This window comes from Sminthopsis crassicaudata, chromosome 3 (assembly GCF_048593235.1).
Source record: "Sminthopsis crassicaudata isolate SCR6 chromosome 3, ASM4859323v1, whole genome shotgun sequence".
Classification (NCBI taxonomy): Eukaryota; Metazoa; Chordata; class Mammalia; order Dasyuromorphia; family Dasyuridae; genus Sminthopsis; species Sminthopsis crassicaudata.
In genome coordinates this window covers 181,285,760-181,303,203 of record NC_133619.1, presented here as the reverse complement: position 1 = coordinate 181,303,203, position 17,444 = coordinate 181,285,760, and the positions used below count along the sequence as shown (strand labels likewise).

At 32.9% G+C, this 17,444-nt stretch overlaps 1 protein-coding gene across 7 annotated transcripts in view; it reads left to right on the top strand.

The window, feature by feature from the left end:
- Positions 1 to 17,444, top strand: part of NCK2 (NCK adaptor protein 2) — a 208,366-nt gene that overhangs the window by 174,232 nt on the left and 16,690 nt on the right. For all 7 annotated transcript variants that reach the window (XM_074299688.1, XM_074299689.1, XM_074299693.1 and 4 more), the window contains one exon: positions 9,232 to 9,953. In XM_074299688.1, coding sequence (XP_074155789.1) covers positions 9,232 to 9,953 — 722 coding nt within the window. The remainder of the gene's footprint in view (positions 1 to 9,231; positions 9,954 to 17,444) is intronic.

Below are 17,444 nucleotides of genomic sequence, written 5' to 3'. Positions count from 1 at the left end.
ATTGTTCTTTTTGTAATGGCAAAGAACTGGAAGTTAAAAGAGTGCTCATCACCTAAAGAATGTTTAAACAAATTATGGTGTGATGGGGGCAAGTCACTTAACCTGTTTGCTTCAGTTTCCTCATCTATAAGATGAGTGGGAGAAGGAAATGAAACAACCTAACAACAGCAAATGAATGTAATAAAATTCCACTGTGTTTTAAGAAATGAGAGTTTTGAAATTTTTATTTTTATTTTATTAGTTTGTTTATTTTGCTGAGGCAATTGGGATTAAGCGACTTGTCTGGGGTCACACAGCTAGGCAGTGTTAACATGTGTCTGAGACCAGATTTAAACTCAGGTCTTCCTGATTTCAGGGCTGGTACTCTATCCACTGCACCACCTAGCTACCCGAGTTTTGGAATTTTTTAAAATTAAATTTGTTTTTATTTATTGTATGAGTATATTCTTGAGTGTGAAATGCAGAAGAAGACATGGAAAAATCTTGTTCATGTTTTTTAAAATGTTTTTAAAAGTTTTTAAAATATGTACTTTTAATATAAACATAATAGAAATACGTGAACATTCCAAAACAAAGACTAAGAAGATTGTTTATGAAACAACTTGTTATATAATTGTTGTTGTTGTTGTTTAAGCTTATGTTCAGTATATTATAGAAATAACAAATCGCTTCATTTATTTGTGTCTTCTGCACTGTTTTTCAACTGAACTCATCATTTCCTTAGTGTGAGAATCCTCTTCACCAATGCAGGTCATCACCTGCTCTGTAACTTGAGAAATGCCTGTGATGTTTCCCCCTAAATTGTCTCTCATATAAACCTTATCTTCTCTAACAATCAGAAAATGAAATTAAGTGGAACAGAAAATACAAGCTGGTATTACTAGCTAAGATTTGATCTTAATACTCATGCTACAAATTTCTTCAACTTTACCTTCATAAATCAAATTAGTGCATATTACTGTTGGCCAAAAGAACATCTGCTAAGATGAGAGAGAGACACAGAGAGAGAGTATGTGAGTGTGTATATGTAACATGTTCCTTTGTAGTTTTTCTAAGTATGGTAAATGAAGACAGGCCATAATGGCTTTATGTGTAGGAGGTTAATTTAGTTGGGGAAAAAAAAGGAGAAAAAAGAGTAAGGAACTTTTTTTAATATTATGCTCTAAAGTAGCTCTACTGAAGATCTATGGTAGCTATATATACAGAAAAGAATAGATATAAAGCTTTGAAACTACTAGCTCTCCTTTCTAGTCTAATGATGATGAAAAAAAAAATTCACCCCTTTTTCCTCACTTTTTACCCTCATTTGCTTAGTACTAAAGACATATATGAAGGGCTGTCACATGGAAAAAATAATTGACTTGGTCTAATGGACGTCAGAGGGGAGAATTTAGAACATTGGATAGAAGTGACATAAAAGGAACATTTTTTTTTAAAGGATAAAATCTCTCTGTGTCTTAAGAAGAAACTTTTTGACAATTAGGATTATCTAGAAGTAGAAGGGGCTATCTCAAGAAGTAATGGGATGTCTCAGTGAAATAAGCATGTTTTTGTTCAGATACTAATACAACTAGACCAGGTCTGGGGTCCTTTTGAACTCTTAAGAGTCTGTGATCATTTTAATAATCTAAAGTGGAAAAAGACCAACTGAAGAAAGCATATATTCAATTACTAAGAAAGGAATTTTGATTTTCTATACACTGCCAAGGGAATCTACTGAAAACACCTAATAAGACTTTCCTAATTATTTCTTCCCCAATCAAACTCTTTTAAGTTTTATTTCTCTGAATAGTTATAGTGGTACTTATATATTCTGTTAGGACAGAGATAAATCTGTTTGGAAAAAAGAAAACTTCTTTAGAAATAGTAAAAGCCAGAATTAGCATATTTGAGGACATTTCCTTTCTGAAAAACAAGGCTTCTTTTGGTGAGAGAAATTTTTTTTGGAAGCTCATGTATATAAAATAGATATTCAAATAATATTTACTGATAATAAATCATAATTTAGCAACCACCACATTGTTTTATTAAACCCCACAAGAGGTCATACAGTTTAAGAAACTTTGTTGTCAAAAAAACTTAACTAGCATAATTTTTTCATAAATGATGAATTCCAGATTCCTATTAAAAACCAGCTATCACTTCCATTTAAAATTAAATATGAGGATATCAAGAAGGGACCAAAAATATTAGAAAGATCAGATTCTTAATCCAAAAGCTTATAGCATGCTGCTCATGGATGAGCCAGTATGTAATTATTTGTAACAGTAATTTATCAATTGGAGCATAGCATAGCATAGAGAAGCATATGTGTTTTTCATTAACACTATCTACATGGTAAGTTGATTACAGGAAAGTTTATTCACAAAAAACAACAGATTAAGTTAAACCATCAGAATAATGAAACTATAAGAATATGACATGTAAGGATAAAATAGACTTGAACCTTATAGAATTTTCATCAGGCAAACTATGACAGCCCTAATATGGGGCTGATATTCCATTATTTCTGGTTAATTCAGAATCAAGTCTTTTTCCTTTCAAGTCTTGTTGAAAAGATTACTAAAATAAATTTGTTATAATGGCAAAGATCATAGAATCTTAAAAAGTTCAAAGGGACCCTAGAGTTGATAACTTTATGCTTATTATATTGAGAAAGGGCCCATTACATTACTTGTTAGGGTGGCCCCTTTCACATCTGGATAGACCTAATTTTTAAGAAGTTTTTTCCCTTTTAACACAAAAGGTGTTTTTCCCTCTAAATTTTCCTTTAGTGTAATTTCTGCCTATTGTTCTAAATTCTTCTCTCTGGGGCCAAAGTAAATCAATTATCTTTTCCCCGTGATAGCTCTTCAGATATTTGAAGGTGGTTACCTTCACCAAATCTGATCAAAATCTCTTTCAAACCAATTCTCTCATGATAGGATTTTGAGATTATTGAGCATTCTGATTGTCCCCTGCTCTCAATACTTCCCAGCCTATCACTACTTTTCCTACCCAGGACTAAACAGTATTTCAGATGCAGTCGGATCTGCTAGAGCTCAGGAGTACCATTCTACCTCAGACCATGTACTTACTTGAGTAACTCTACTTACTTGCTTGAGTGACTGGGCAAGTCATTTCTACTTTAAAATATGGCGTTAAAATCAGTTAACCACTAAGGTCTCTTCTAACTCTTAACTCTATAATTTTCTGATTCAGAGATCTTTCTACTCTTGGATGCTATATCTTTTTAATACAGTCTTGCAGACTAGGTTACGTTATCTTTCTTGGATGTCATATTACTATTGAATTTACCCATTAAAATCCACAGATTTCTTTTAGCTAGTTATGCTGTTCTCTGTAATCATGTCCCACCTCTGCACCATATTCCATATATTAAGTTCTTTTGTTGAATCCAAGTGTAAGAGTTTCAAGTTTTTAAACAAAAGTTTGGAGCCAGAAGTTTCCTTATTTGGAAAATTCAGATTCAGGATTAGTAACTTCCTAGTTGTCTTCCAGTTCTAAATCAAGAATGATTTGAAATTCTCTATAAATCTGTATTAATCTATGTGTTTCAACTCTATTATATTTCAAGATAATATTCAGCCTAACAATAGGCCAACCTGTCAAAATCTTTTAGAATTATTTTGTTGTTATCCAGTGTATTTGTTAGTTATCCCATCTTCAGATGGAATAAAAATGTTATCTTCCATTCTTTTCCCTAATCCTCATAAAAATGTTAAAACATTATTAGACTGAGCAGAGATCTTTTGTTCTACTAAAGGTTTTCCACCCTTTGGGCCCCAGTAATTCTGAATCAACTTAATTGTACTTCCTCTAACCCACTCTCCATCTTTATAATAACAGTAGCATTAAAGAGCTTGCCAAATATTTTACTAAAACTAGATAAAACAAATTTTTAATTTATATTGAAGAATGTTACTCATATTGAAAGGTTGTGGGGGTTTGTTTTTTTTGGGGGAGGGAAGTTTGGAACTCCCACCCATTCCAACTTTGTATTGAATATATGCTAAGTAAAAATTGTTGATGGGTTAAAAAAAATAAGGATAAACAGGATAAACATACCTACAGTATCCCCTTGATCTATAAGGAACACTGCAAAAATAAAAAAAAGAGAGGAGCTGTCAAAATTGAAATTAAGGTAAAGTGAGGCACAAAGCTCTGAGCACATTCAGTTTATTGGTAAGGTTAGCAGTTACCAGTCTTTAGCTTCTCAGAAAGCTAAATGGTCTTGAATGAAGGCTGACAGGGTAATTTTATGAGTAACAGGAGGATCATCTAAAAACTAGAAGGAAGCATCATAGGTGGTGAAAACAATATGATTGATTATAAAACTTACAGCATCATAGATGTACGAGACAGTATAATTGGCTGGAAATTTGGAGTATAGAGATAGCAACAATCCCTTCTTCCATTTGTACCTGAATGTTCCTTGATAGTGTCCATCTGTATAGTTAGTGTCACAGAGATAACAAATCAAACTCCTGAAGGACAGCCAGTGTTGCAGCAATAAAGACTATCTTCCCTGGACTCTACCTGAATCCTTCAAGAATAACTGTTTTCCTTAACACAAGAATGGAAGAGTGATTACCAGGAGATCTGAACCTCTAAACTTAACTTAGAGATTATGAGTGATTTACAGGAAAGCTGAACATTTGAGATAAATGAAATGTGAGTTAGATGATTACATAAAATGTTGGTAGTGATACAAATGAAATCAACTACAAAAGAGAATCAACTTGATTTTCTCAATATTCAGAGCTTAATATTTATTCTTGAGAAAGTCATGCTCATTCTTTGTAATCAATGCTTCTCCTTCCAGCTTTTCCCTGACATCCCTTTTAATGACAGACTCTAAATTGTTCCCATATAATTAGATGCTCAACATATTTCACCTAACAATTAAATGATAGGCCAATATTTCATATGCTCATTCAGATTGTATAATACTATAAATGTAGAAATTGGGTTTAATGTGCATTGGCTCAAGAACAGATACTAATAATGATTTCCTTTCTACCAAAAGTATTATGCAGAGGAAAACTGTTCATTGAGTGATCTAGATAGTTGGGTTCCCATTAATAAAGACTTTACTCTCAGTTGTAAATAGTGCTTGAGTTTTAAAGAATAGACAAAATGGATAAGTAGAGTTCTTGCTATCATACTAAAGATAGCTGTTTTCATTTCAAACACTGTTTATTCCTTTCTGGTGAAACTTTGCCAGGTAAATGGTATGATTTAAAAACAACATCGCAGAAATTGGAGGGAACAAGAAAAAGGAAAATTAAGGCAGAGATGAAAATCAGAAAAGTAGCTCAGATTGTACTTTGCATAAAATGTAATAAATTTGCCTTGTGCCTAGATGTTATCTTTGGGGAGAGGGTTGCTGAAAATTTTTAAGAAAAAAAATGTAGAGATGACTTTTCTAATCCCTTTAGTACTATTTAAATATAATAACCAAAACAAAAATAATAGAAAAGCCCCTCCTACTGATATTGCTCCCATATTTCCTTTCTAACAATCTTTACCTGATAGATAGCCTTTACTCATCAAGTAAATCTTCAAGATTCATCAAGTAAATCATCAAGAATTTCTGCCCTGTCATTTTCTCCATCCCTAGTTCTTATCTTCTTGCTGTAGCTCTTTACCTGCCCATGGAACTTTACCCACTATGTTGTCAGTTTTTACCTTTTGAGTTGCTGGCTTGTGTCATAAGAATTACAGAGAAAATTGAGAGTGGAAGGACAGCATATCAAAGGAAATGAATACTGAAAGAAAACTTAGAAGATAAATGACATCTAAATTCAGTCCCTGATCCCCTGTCCCATTTTACTACTGAGGAAACTGAGATCCAGACATGTTGCCCTAGGTCACAAAGACTTTTATTAATGTCTCAACTTCTACCGCCAAAGAAAATATATTAAAAATATCCCCTTGAAATTTTGAATTCATTTTTCCCACCAAAATACTGATAAAATGTTGATTAGTTTCATAATTAGTGTGGTTGTCCTTGTACCCTATGCACCATTTAAAACACTTTCATTAGGAAAATCTATTCTGAATTTCAAATAACTAAAAAATGAACCTCTTTTAAAACAACCTGTTACTGTTAGTAACTGCCTAAAATTAAGTAACAAATTTAGAATAGGTATTAAAGGTGAAAGTTTATTAATTAATTAATCAAAATTAAAAGGATCAGTTTCTCTACTCTAAAAAGAATATGTAGTTATTCAGAGATGAAAGAGAAAGTTGAAACTTAGGGAATTGTCTGTTTGAAATCTAAATCATTAGTTTGTGGGTGGAGAGAACAATGATTCAGTCATTAGAATTATATATGATGCAATAATGAGATCATTAGATTTAGGTTTACATTTTGACAAGCATCTTTAAAATTCTAAAACTTTGCAGTGTGGATAAACATTTTTTCTCCCCTTTATATTCCTTAATTCCTGCTTTCATGTAGTCTTGCTTGACAGATGTTATTCAGTATCTAATGTTGGAATTTTTCATCTGAATTTAAATTTTTGCTAGTTTTCCCCTGAAGCAAGTAGTTTAAGCACCATTTTCCTGTAATTGTATCTCAGAACACAATAAAATCATTCCCTCCTTTGCCAACTTTCCAAGTAGTATATCTGCTCATGCTTAGTTGAAGAATGATAAAATTATGGAAGGATTAACTCAGTGTGGAAGCTTAGATGAGCTTGTAGGCTGGAGGAGCATATTATAAGAGGTCATAGGGTAAAGACTTGGAACAGTACAGAGTGGCTTGTTGGCACTCTGAGAGCTCTTGCATTAAGTCAAGGAAGTAGGTCATTATTTTCAACTTAGTACAATAGTGACTCCAAGCAGCAGATTCCTTTCACATCTTGTGTTTCAATCTGGCTGGTTAGTAGCATAGCACTTGGTTTTGTTTTGTTTTGTTTTTTCTTTTCTTTTTGAATTACCTATTTGAATATACCAGATTTTTTCTATTATGCTTTACAAGCACTTAAGCTAAATGTTTTTGGTATATAATGAAATAGCACAGCCATTAAACAGAAGTAAATTCTGGTAATATAAAAATTATGGTATCGATATTTCCAAGGATAAATAAATAAGTTAATAAACAACAAAGATAAAACCCTTTTTCTGGCTTTCCTATTTTAGTTTTCTTTTTATGGGACCCTTTCTGAAATTAGTTTGGACAGAGCTTTGCTATTTTCTTTGCATCTTGTTGTTATTATCTTCTTGCTTCCAGGGGGAAACTGACAATGTGTTTGCATCTTAGGATGGTGTCCACTGAATACTTTAAAGTAGTACAACTTGAACAACGTTGGGCAAACTATCAAAAATAAGGCACAATTTAATGTTATAATCTTAATGCCCAGAACTCTTTTCCCCCATCTCTTGATATATCAAAGGACTACAACAGGAGCTTTTAATCTGGAATCCTCTGATTCCTAATGAATCAGTGAATTTGAATTAAAAAAAAACCCTGCATCTGTGTGTTCATTAACTTTTGGTTTTCTGAGTTCAAATCCAGCTTCAGACACTTTTTAGCTGAGTAATAATATGCTTCAGTTTCACATCTATAAAGTGTTCTAGAGAAGGAAATGGTAAGCTACTCCAGTATCTTTGCCAAGAAAACCCCAAATAGTGTCATAAAGAATAGGCTATATATAACTGAAAACAACAAAATGCATTCTGCATTTAAAATAGGAAGAGATCTACAGTTGGGTCACCAGTTCCTAGCTAGTGCCTGGAAAGATGTTTTTCTATCAAAGTTTGGCTTAAAGTCCAGTGCTGACATAAGAAGTCATTCTGTGGTGAGTAAGCAAAGAAGGACATATGCCTCAAAAATCTAACTCACGTCGTGGTTGGAAATTTTTAACACCAATTTTATTCCTTAAGGACCTAATGCATTCTTAACCAGATCCAGTTTAATACATCACTGAAGAAGATAAATATTACCTGGAAGTACATTAGATAACTTTAGCAGTAGTTAATTTATTTGAAGATTCATTAGCACTTACTTTCTTCTGGTGGAGAACAAAGATTAGAACACAGCAGGTAAGTGTGAATGGGGAGAAAATTTTTAGTGTTCACTTAGAAGTTAGAAGCATCAAGTCATTACCTAGCTAGAAGATGGTGCTGTTCTTCAAGACCCTGAGTATTTATGTGGGGCAGCATGAGGATACCCAGTATTTTGAAGAATGGCATACTTCTTGTATATGTCATCAGACTCGGTGGATGACTTGGTTAATTTTGCTACTCATTTTTTTCTTCTTTAGTTTTTATCATGAAGGCCTTTGAAGGTGAAAAGGGTTATGTTTGAAAATTAAGGTGACATTAAAACAGAATATTTATATTAAGGACAAAAAATAAGTATATAATCAGAATAAGAATTAATGCAAAGATTTCTAGAATTTGGAAGAGGAAGCTTACTGGTCATACAACCCAGCCTTCTAACTGTGCCAAAGTATTGACATTCTGTGAGTTCATATTTAATATACCTGAGGGATGTAGAAAGTTTCCCCAGATGACTTATCTTTTCAGTAAATCAAACTCACTTTCCTCTATTTTTATTGAATTTTTTCAATATTACCAGCAATTTTGCAGATTTCCAAGTTAATGACAATGTTGTTGGTGGTATTTAATTATTTCATTTATGTCTGACTATGACCCTATTTGGAATTTTCAGATATTGTAGTGGCTTGCCATTTCCTTCTGTAGCTCATTTTATAGATGAGGAAACTGAGACAAAAAAGGTCACATAGCTAATAAGCATTTGCTTATTCTCCTTTTACATTTTTTTTTTTTTTTTGGGTATTACCAGTAACTTTGCAGGTTTCTGAAGTGAATGAATTATAAATCAGCATTAATTAAGCCATCTGTTGAAATATAGTTTTGGACAACCAGTTAATGTTTCCTGATGGTAATCATGAGGTCTCCTAGTCACACATGGCCAGTCTATTTCTGTGCATTGCTTTTGTTAAGTTGACAGTGAAATTTGTTATAAGCCAAAAATGCTTTCCATTTTATATTTTGAAAAAAAGTTGACTTTATTAATAAATATATGTGTGTGTGTGTGTGTGTGTGTGTGTGTGTGTGTATATGTGTGTGTGTGTGTGTGTGTGTATATATATATATATATATATATATATATATATATATATATATATATATATATTTTTTTTTTTTTTTTTTTTTTTTTTTAATCACTAAGCTTTTTCCTTTTGTTTCTGACAGGACTGGGTAAGACAAAAAGAAAGACAAGCACAAGAGATGCCTCTCCCACCCCTAGTACAGATGCAGAGTATCCATCTAATGGAAGTACTGCAGACAGGATTTATGACCTCAACATCCCAGCCTATGTTAAATTCGCATATGTTGCAGAGAGGGAGGATGAACTCTCTCTAGTGAAAGGATCCCGGGTCATCGTGATGGAAAAGTGTAGTGATGGCTGGTGGCGAGGTAGCTACAATGGACAGATTGGCTGGTTTCCTTCTAACTATGTTGTAGAGGAACTTGAAGAAGCAACAGCTGATTCCCCGAGTTTTCTCAGTTTAAGAAAAGGAGCATCAATGAGTAATGGCCAGAGTATGAAAGTGCTCCATATTGTTCAAACACTCTATCCTTTCAGTTCTGTTACAGAGGAGGAGCTCAACTTTGAAAAAGGGGAAACAATGGAAGTTATTGAAAAACCTGAAAATGACCCAGAATGGTGGAAATGTAAAAATTCCCGAGGGCAAATTGGCCTTGTTCCTAAAAACTATGTAGTCATCTTAAGTGATGGTCCTGCCATGAACACTTCCCATCCACCTCAGATAAGCTATACGGGGCCATCTTCTACAGGACGGTTTGCTGGAAGAGAGTGGTATTATGGGAATGTTACACGACATCAGGCTGAATGTGCCCTTAATGAGCGAGGTGTTGAAGGTGACTTCCTTGTTAGAGATAGTGAATCTTCGGTAAGTACTGTTCAGTTTCCAAATCTTCATCTTGCTAATTTTATTGTTTCTTTTGTTTGTTTGTCTTTTATGACTAAAAAAGGCATGAGAATTAAATATTTGAGTACTTCAAACAGCTATGATATTTGTTGTCCTGAATCTACCTCCACTGACACAAAAAGCTGCCTTTCTGGGACTGAGTGGACAGTATTGTTTGAAGAAAGAAATTCTTGTTAAAAAGAATTTCTTGGGGCAGCCAGTGGATAGAGCACCAGCCCTGAAGTCAAAAGGACCTGCCTTCAAATCTGGCCTCAGACACTTAATACTTCTTAGCTGTGTGACTCTGGACAAGTCATTTAACCCCAATTGCCTCAGGAAAAAAGAAAAGAAAAGCATTTCTTATTTGGAGACTAATTCTGAGTATGAGTCTCTCCACACTTAACTATTGCTACTCTTTGAACAGAAGATAAATAGCGTGCCATTTCTCCTATACTTGAAAGCTTTAAAAAATAAATTAAATATTATATTATTAAATGTTTTAAAATAGATTTCCAAATACATAAAATTTTAAATGACCACACATAAAATTGCATATTATTTGCAATTGTTTGATGTGTATATTAATTTGAACAAAAACTGATCCCTCTCAAACCTTTTTAGCTTGGTAAGTGTTACAGGTTTATATTTTGCTGGCATAGTGTTTTGGGGTATAAAGTCATCTCCACAATACAGTGAGGCATTGCTGGGATTTCATTTCATTTCTTCATGGTGTGGAAGGAAATGCAAACACATATGAATTGTGTTAGTAGCAGCATATGAGAGTATGTAACTCATTTTTGAGCTTCTGTTTTAGGGAGAAAGTACAGTAAGTGATGTTAACTGTTTAAAAAATTGTTTACTCGAGTGCTAAAGGAATAGTTATTCACTCACTTGCTGTTATAATTTATGCTTATTTCATTCTTTCTGCCAGAGCACCTTCCTTCTCCAAGGAGGCAAAGTGAATGAGAAACTTGAGTTTTATTATCTATGGATAACTAAAGTATTTATTAGGTTTATTATCTGTTTTCAGTCATTTTTCTACTATGTAGATACAAATAAAGTTGCTTTTCATTGTTGACAACATAAGGTTGCTCTTCTGTGAATAATTTTTTTTAACCATTCATTAATACATTATTTCCTCTGTGTCAAACAAAGGTATGAGTACTTTCTGAAGTGCCTATTGATTTTTTTCTTTTTTAAAATCCTGCCCACTCTGAGGTCATCTTTATTGCTGGTATTGCAACCATCATTTTTGAATAGCTTTTCAAGAATGTAAGAGTATTACTAAAAGAATTGTGGCTTTTTTAAGTGATCAGAAGTAAGTTAGTGATATTAATACCACAGTTAATAGTTCAGTTATATTTCAGATGTATCCAAATCTTTGTGCCTCCCTTTGGGATTTTCTAGTGAAAATACTGGAGTGATTTACCATTTCCTTTTTCAGATCATTTTATAGATGAGGAAATTGAGGAAAGAGGGTTAAGTAACTTGTCCCAGATCACATAGCTAGAAAGTATCTGAGGCTGAATTTGAGCTCAGTAAGATAAATCTTCCTTACTTTGGGTCCAGTGCGCTATCCAGTGCCATCCAGCTGTCCCATCAATACAACATGAATTGCTAAATTTATCCTTATGAGGAGGCCAGTATTATGTAAGCAAAATTTCTTCATTTACTGTATAAAAGATTGTCTTCGCTAGTTTTCATAAGTTTCATTTTTTTTCCTACCTCTAGTTTGGACATCTATATAATGAAAGACCTCTCAAAAATGTTGACTATAAGAGTATAACATAATTTACCTTGTTTGTTCATTGTATTGATTCTAATTTCATTCAATCTATTGATTTTTAAGTTGTAGAACATACAACTTTTTTTAACTTATGTTTTGTTCTTTTATTTCTTACTATGAAAATATTAATGCCTCTGAATCAAATCATATATTCAATATTTCAGATTTCTTATGGATTTAAAAGTAAAGAAGTTTCATTACTTCAGATAGTTATTAAAATGAGATTTTTGCATTTTCAAGGCATTAAGAGGATACCACCATCATGGTAGAAATTGCAATTGTCTGTAATAAAAATTTCATGGAACTGGAAGAATTTTTTTTTTTTTTTTTTTGGCTTGGGCAAGCAAGCATAGAGTATATCTAAGCATACTACGTCTGGAATTTTTTTTTTATCATGTCCAATATTCTTTCTGCAAGGCATTGCATTAAATTATTCTCAGGGGTTATAAAGTTCTGTTTATAGCTTCTTTAATATTATATTCATATCTTCAGAAAAAATCATATATATATATGTATATGTACTATATATATATACATATATAGTAGAACTTTTAGCCTCTTAGAAGCAAAACTAAGAAAAATACTGAAACCCATTATGGCATAATACCTAATCTATCCCAATTTATTATTTTTGGGGAAGAATTTAGCTTACCCAGTGGAAAATTTCTTTCTCACTGTGATGGAGAGGCACTGGAAAGAGCATTGAACTTGGAGTCAACAAAGATCCAGATTCAAATTCAACCACTGATAGGAGCTATGTGACTGAGCAAAGCATTTAACTGTGATGACCCTCAGTTTCCTCTTCTATAAAATGATGCTAAAACTGATGGGGCTTACTTTTCAGAGGTATTGTGATAATCTATTACAGGTAAAATACTTCAACAACAAATAATAACAACAACCAAAAAAACCTAAGAACATAGAACAGAATTGTAGTTAAATAAAAAGAGGTTAACAAGTTGATCAGACTGAGATTTTAAAAGATGTCTATATCTTGGTGAGTCCAGGATTCTGAAGCTTAGGTTTTTGAGTTAAGAAACCTGATTTTATGAGTTTACACAGAGTATAATAAGGATCTGAGAATCATTCACACCCACCATCTCTTTGATATCATTCCTATAATGGTGTATGATGCATAATTCCAGTCTCTGGAGAAATGAAATTAAGAATTGGCTAAAAGATAATGAAATGGTACTTGGCAGAATGATCTAGTACATTGCAAATAAGGACCTATACCAGGGGATTAGCATAGAGCACCGAAGTATGGGACCTACCAGCCTGAGGGTTGCACCTCCCCAGTGCTATCTAAATCCAATTAAAATGTAATTGGGAATATTTTTAACAAAATAAATAAAAATTCAAAGACTATAGATATGTTAATAAGTAATTTTTCAAAAATTAACATACAGTTCTCAGGAATCCTTATATATGGTTTAGTGGCCCCCGTTTCTCTCTCTTTCTTTTTTATTTTTCCAGACATGTATGTGGACAATTCTTCAATATTAGCCCTTGCAAAATCCTGTGTTCCAATTTTCCCTTTTTCCATGGTCTCCCCTAAATAGCAAGTAGTCCAATATATGTTAAACTTGGTAGAAATACATGTTAAATCCAATATACGCATACATATTTATATAATTATTATGCCTCACAAGAGAAAAAGTGAAGCAAAAAAAAAAAAAAAAAGTAAGCAAACAACTACAAAAAGAGTGAAAATTCTATGTTGTGAACCACACTCAGTTCCCATGGTCCTCTCTCTGGGTGCAGATGGCTTTCTTCATCACTGAACAATTAGAACTGGTTTGAATCATCTCATTGTTGAAAAAAGCCATGTCCAACAGAATTGGTCATCTTATAATCTTATTGCTGCTATGTATAATGATCTCCTGGTTCTGCTCATTTCACCCAATCCCAGTTCATGTAAGTCTCTCCAGGCCTCTCTGAAATCATCCTGCTGGTCATTTTTTACAGAGCAGTAATATTCCATAACATTCATGTATGTGTGTATGGACTTATTCAGTCATTCTCCAATTGATGGGCATCCATTCAATTTCTAGTTTCTTGCCACTACGAAAAGGGCTGCCACAAACATTTTTGCACATGTGGATCCCTTTTCTTCCTTTAAGATCTCTTTGGGATATAAGCCCAGTAGTAGCACTGTTGGATCAAAACGTTTGCACAGTTTGGTATCTTTTTGAGCATAGTTCCAAATTGCTCTCCAGAATGTCTTGGGATCCATTTACAATTTCACCAAAAATGCATCAGTGTCCCAGTTTTCCCATATCCCCTCCAACATTCATCATTATCTTTTCCTGTCATCTTCGCTAATCTGAGAGGTTTGTAGTGGTATTTCAGAGTTGTCTTAATTTGCATTTTTCTGATCAATTGTGGTTTGGAACACCTTTTCATATGACTAGTAGATTCAGTTTCTTCATCTGAAAATTCTGTTCGTATCTTTTGACCATTTATTAATTGGAGAATGGCCTGAATTCTTATAAATTTGAATAAATTCTCTATATATTTTAGAAATGAGGCCTTTATCAGAACCCTTGAATGTAAAAATGTTTTTCCAGTTTATTGCTTCCCTTCTCTGCATTAGTTTTGTTTGTACAAAAATTTTTTTAACTTAATATAATCAAAATTATCTATTTTGTGATCAGTAATGATCTTCAATTCTTCTTTGATCTTAAATTCCTTCCTTCTCCACAGATCTGAGAGGTAAACTATCCTATGTTCTTCTAATTTGTTTATAATATCATTCTTTATGTCTAGATCATAAACCCATTTTGACCTGGTGTGGGTCAATTTCTTTCAATACTAGTTTCTAATTTTCCTAGTGGTTTTTGTCAAATAGTGAGTTCTTATCCCCAAAGTTGGCATCTTTGGGTTTGTCAAACACTAGATTATATAGTTATTGACTATTGTGTCTGATTGATTATTCTATTTCTTAGCTAGCACCAAATGGTTTTGATGACCCCTGCTTTATAATATAGTTTTAGATATGGTACAGCTAGGTGGCCCCTGTTTCTTTTTGGGTTTGACAACACTGTTATTAGCAAAAGAAAAGACTTGGTAAAAAAAGATGAGTTAATCCATGTATCAGGCATGATGGATAACTGATAGCAACTTAAGGATCAATATCCAAGCAATGTCCAGAGAAATGGCAAATGTCCTTCAGCACTGTTGGATGAGATATCCTTTCACAAGTTTGTTTGTACCAAGACAACAGCTAAGGTCTTACAGGATGGGAAGTCAAGGATAGATTTCATTCCTTAGCATTGTGGTGGGCAGTCATGCCAATGAAATCATAGATTTGTTGAGGTATCAAATAATGGAGTTGAATAGAGATAAACCTTAAAGGTAACTCGAATATTCGTATTTAATATATAGAACTCTTTTCCCTCTCTCAAACTTTCTGGAAAAAATCAATTCAAGAAACATTTATTAAAGTTCATTTTATAAGTAAAGTACATTATAATCAAAAACATGAAAATAAGAACCAAAAGCTCTTGAGGGAGTTCACCCAAAATGTTGGAAACCCTATAAGCTTATTTCTTTTCCCACTGTGGAATATATTTTCTAGTTGTCCCCTAGATAGAGCTTTTTTTGTTAAGCTCTAGCATTTTTCTTTGTCTCCCCCTCTTCTTTCTAAGGTTTCTATAGAATAGCACTCTTCCTTAATGATAACATTAACTTAGACTTGTTAAAATCTAGTAAATCATGCTTTATCTTATATCAGTTAATTCATAATTTTCTTGAAGAGAAACTTGGGAGAAAGCTTATGCCCTTCTTAAGATCTGGGAAGCTACTTTATCTCAGTAATACATAGAAAATGCATAGAAGAAAAAAATCTTCTGCATATGGCTAACAATCAATTTCATGTTGATTTTCATTTATATGTTTTTATTTCAGAGTACAAATGTAAATTCCTTGAAGACAAGGATTGTTTCATTTTTGTTAGCACTGAGCATGGTGTTCAACGTATCATGAACACTTAAATTCTACTTAGTTCATTGTTCTGTCACTGTGAAGACTATGGAAAACTCAAGCATCCTATCTTTCCAGAAGGCCATAGTTGTATCTACCTCCTCATTGCTCATTCTCTTTCTTGAATTCTACCCTAAATATAGAAGTCAAGACCTTGGGGTCCTTCCTCAAAGAAAAATATAACAGAAAGGAAAGGAGTTGAGTGGATAGATGAGTTTTAAAACTCTTGACTCGAAATTTCCATAGTTTTTTCTCTGTACTATGCTGTTAATAAATTGTTCTATTTGGGGGATTTTTGTAATGCAGTATATACCAACTCATTCTTTGGAGAATCTTCCTAGGTCAATGAAATTTAACCCTGGAACAAACAAGTGTTTGGAGGACTACTTTTCTGCTTACTTTACTAAACAACATGCAATATACATCACAACCCTTCTTGACAACTAAGAGGTATCATTATGAGCTCAGCTGTAGTAATAGGTTGTAGTACAGTGATGCCATGGAGAGGAATGGAAGTGAATAGGACTTAACCTTAGCTTGCCTTTCACTAAGTGTTCACGCCTCTCTTTTTGTAGTTAGTAGATCTGTAGTGTGTAGCACAATGATGTCTACAGGCACTACAGGGGCAGGACTGTTTAATCTCTCTGTTACCTTCCTCTCACAGCAGTCTAGGTAGTCACTCATCTGCTGTTCTCTGATCTATGTTTCTGCTTCTGCTGTTTGCTGCTTTCTTCCTTGTGTACTCTTATTTCTTGTTTTCTCTTACCTTTTCCTCTTGATTTCTCAACTTTCCTTACCTTTCATGTGAGGAGGGCCTTCTTTTTATAACCATAGCCACTTTTTTTTTTTTTGTTTGTTTTGTTTTGTTTTGTTTTTGGTATCCCCAACCTTAACATATGCTTTGCACATAGTATATGCTTATTTGGTTTGGATTAGAGGGAAGGAATAGATAGTGTCCTGGCATTTTTAAATTCATAACATAATGTCTTTAAATAGATGAACCTTAGCCTAAATTATTTTTTCCTGGAAGCTCTATAAATTGCTTACTTAGTTATTCTTTCTTTAGTGTTGTATACATGACAACTGCAGTCTTTAAAATATTTTCTGCTTTTTTCTATGTCCTCCATTTAATCTTAAAATACTTGTAGCTTAAAATATAATCATTATAAAAATAAAATATCAGTAACATACATTCAATAAAGCCATGAACACACAATTTTTAATATTGAAGTAGGGAAAAATTTATATGAAACAATTGGTTTCCACAAAACATCTCCTGGACATTTGTTGTTATATAGAATTGTTTATTCCAGTTGTTTGCCACATTTGCCACATTTGGCATGTGATATATTTCATACATTCCTTGATGGGTTACATATGAGCAGAATATTTTATTTCAAAAAAAATCAAAGCATCCTAACTTTGGAAGACATCTCTAAAGCTAACCTGTGGATGATCCCAAGTGTTAAAAAATTATTCCTTCCATTGAGCCTAAATATGTAATATCAACCTCTTGTTGCATGGAATGCCCAAGCACGTCTTTTTATATATATATATATATATATATATATATATATATATATATATATATATATATATATATATATATATATATATATATATATATATATATATATATATATATATATATATATATATACATATACATATATATAAAGATGAGATTGTACTTTTTTCCCCTC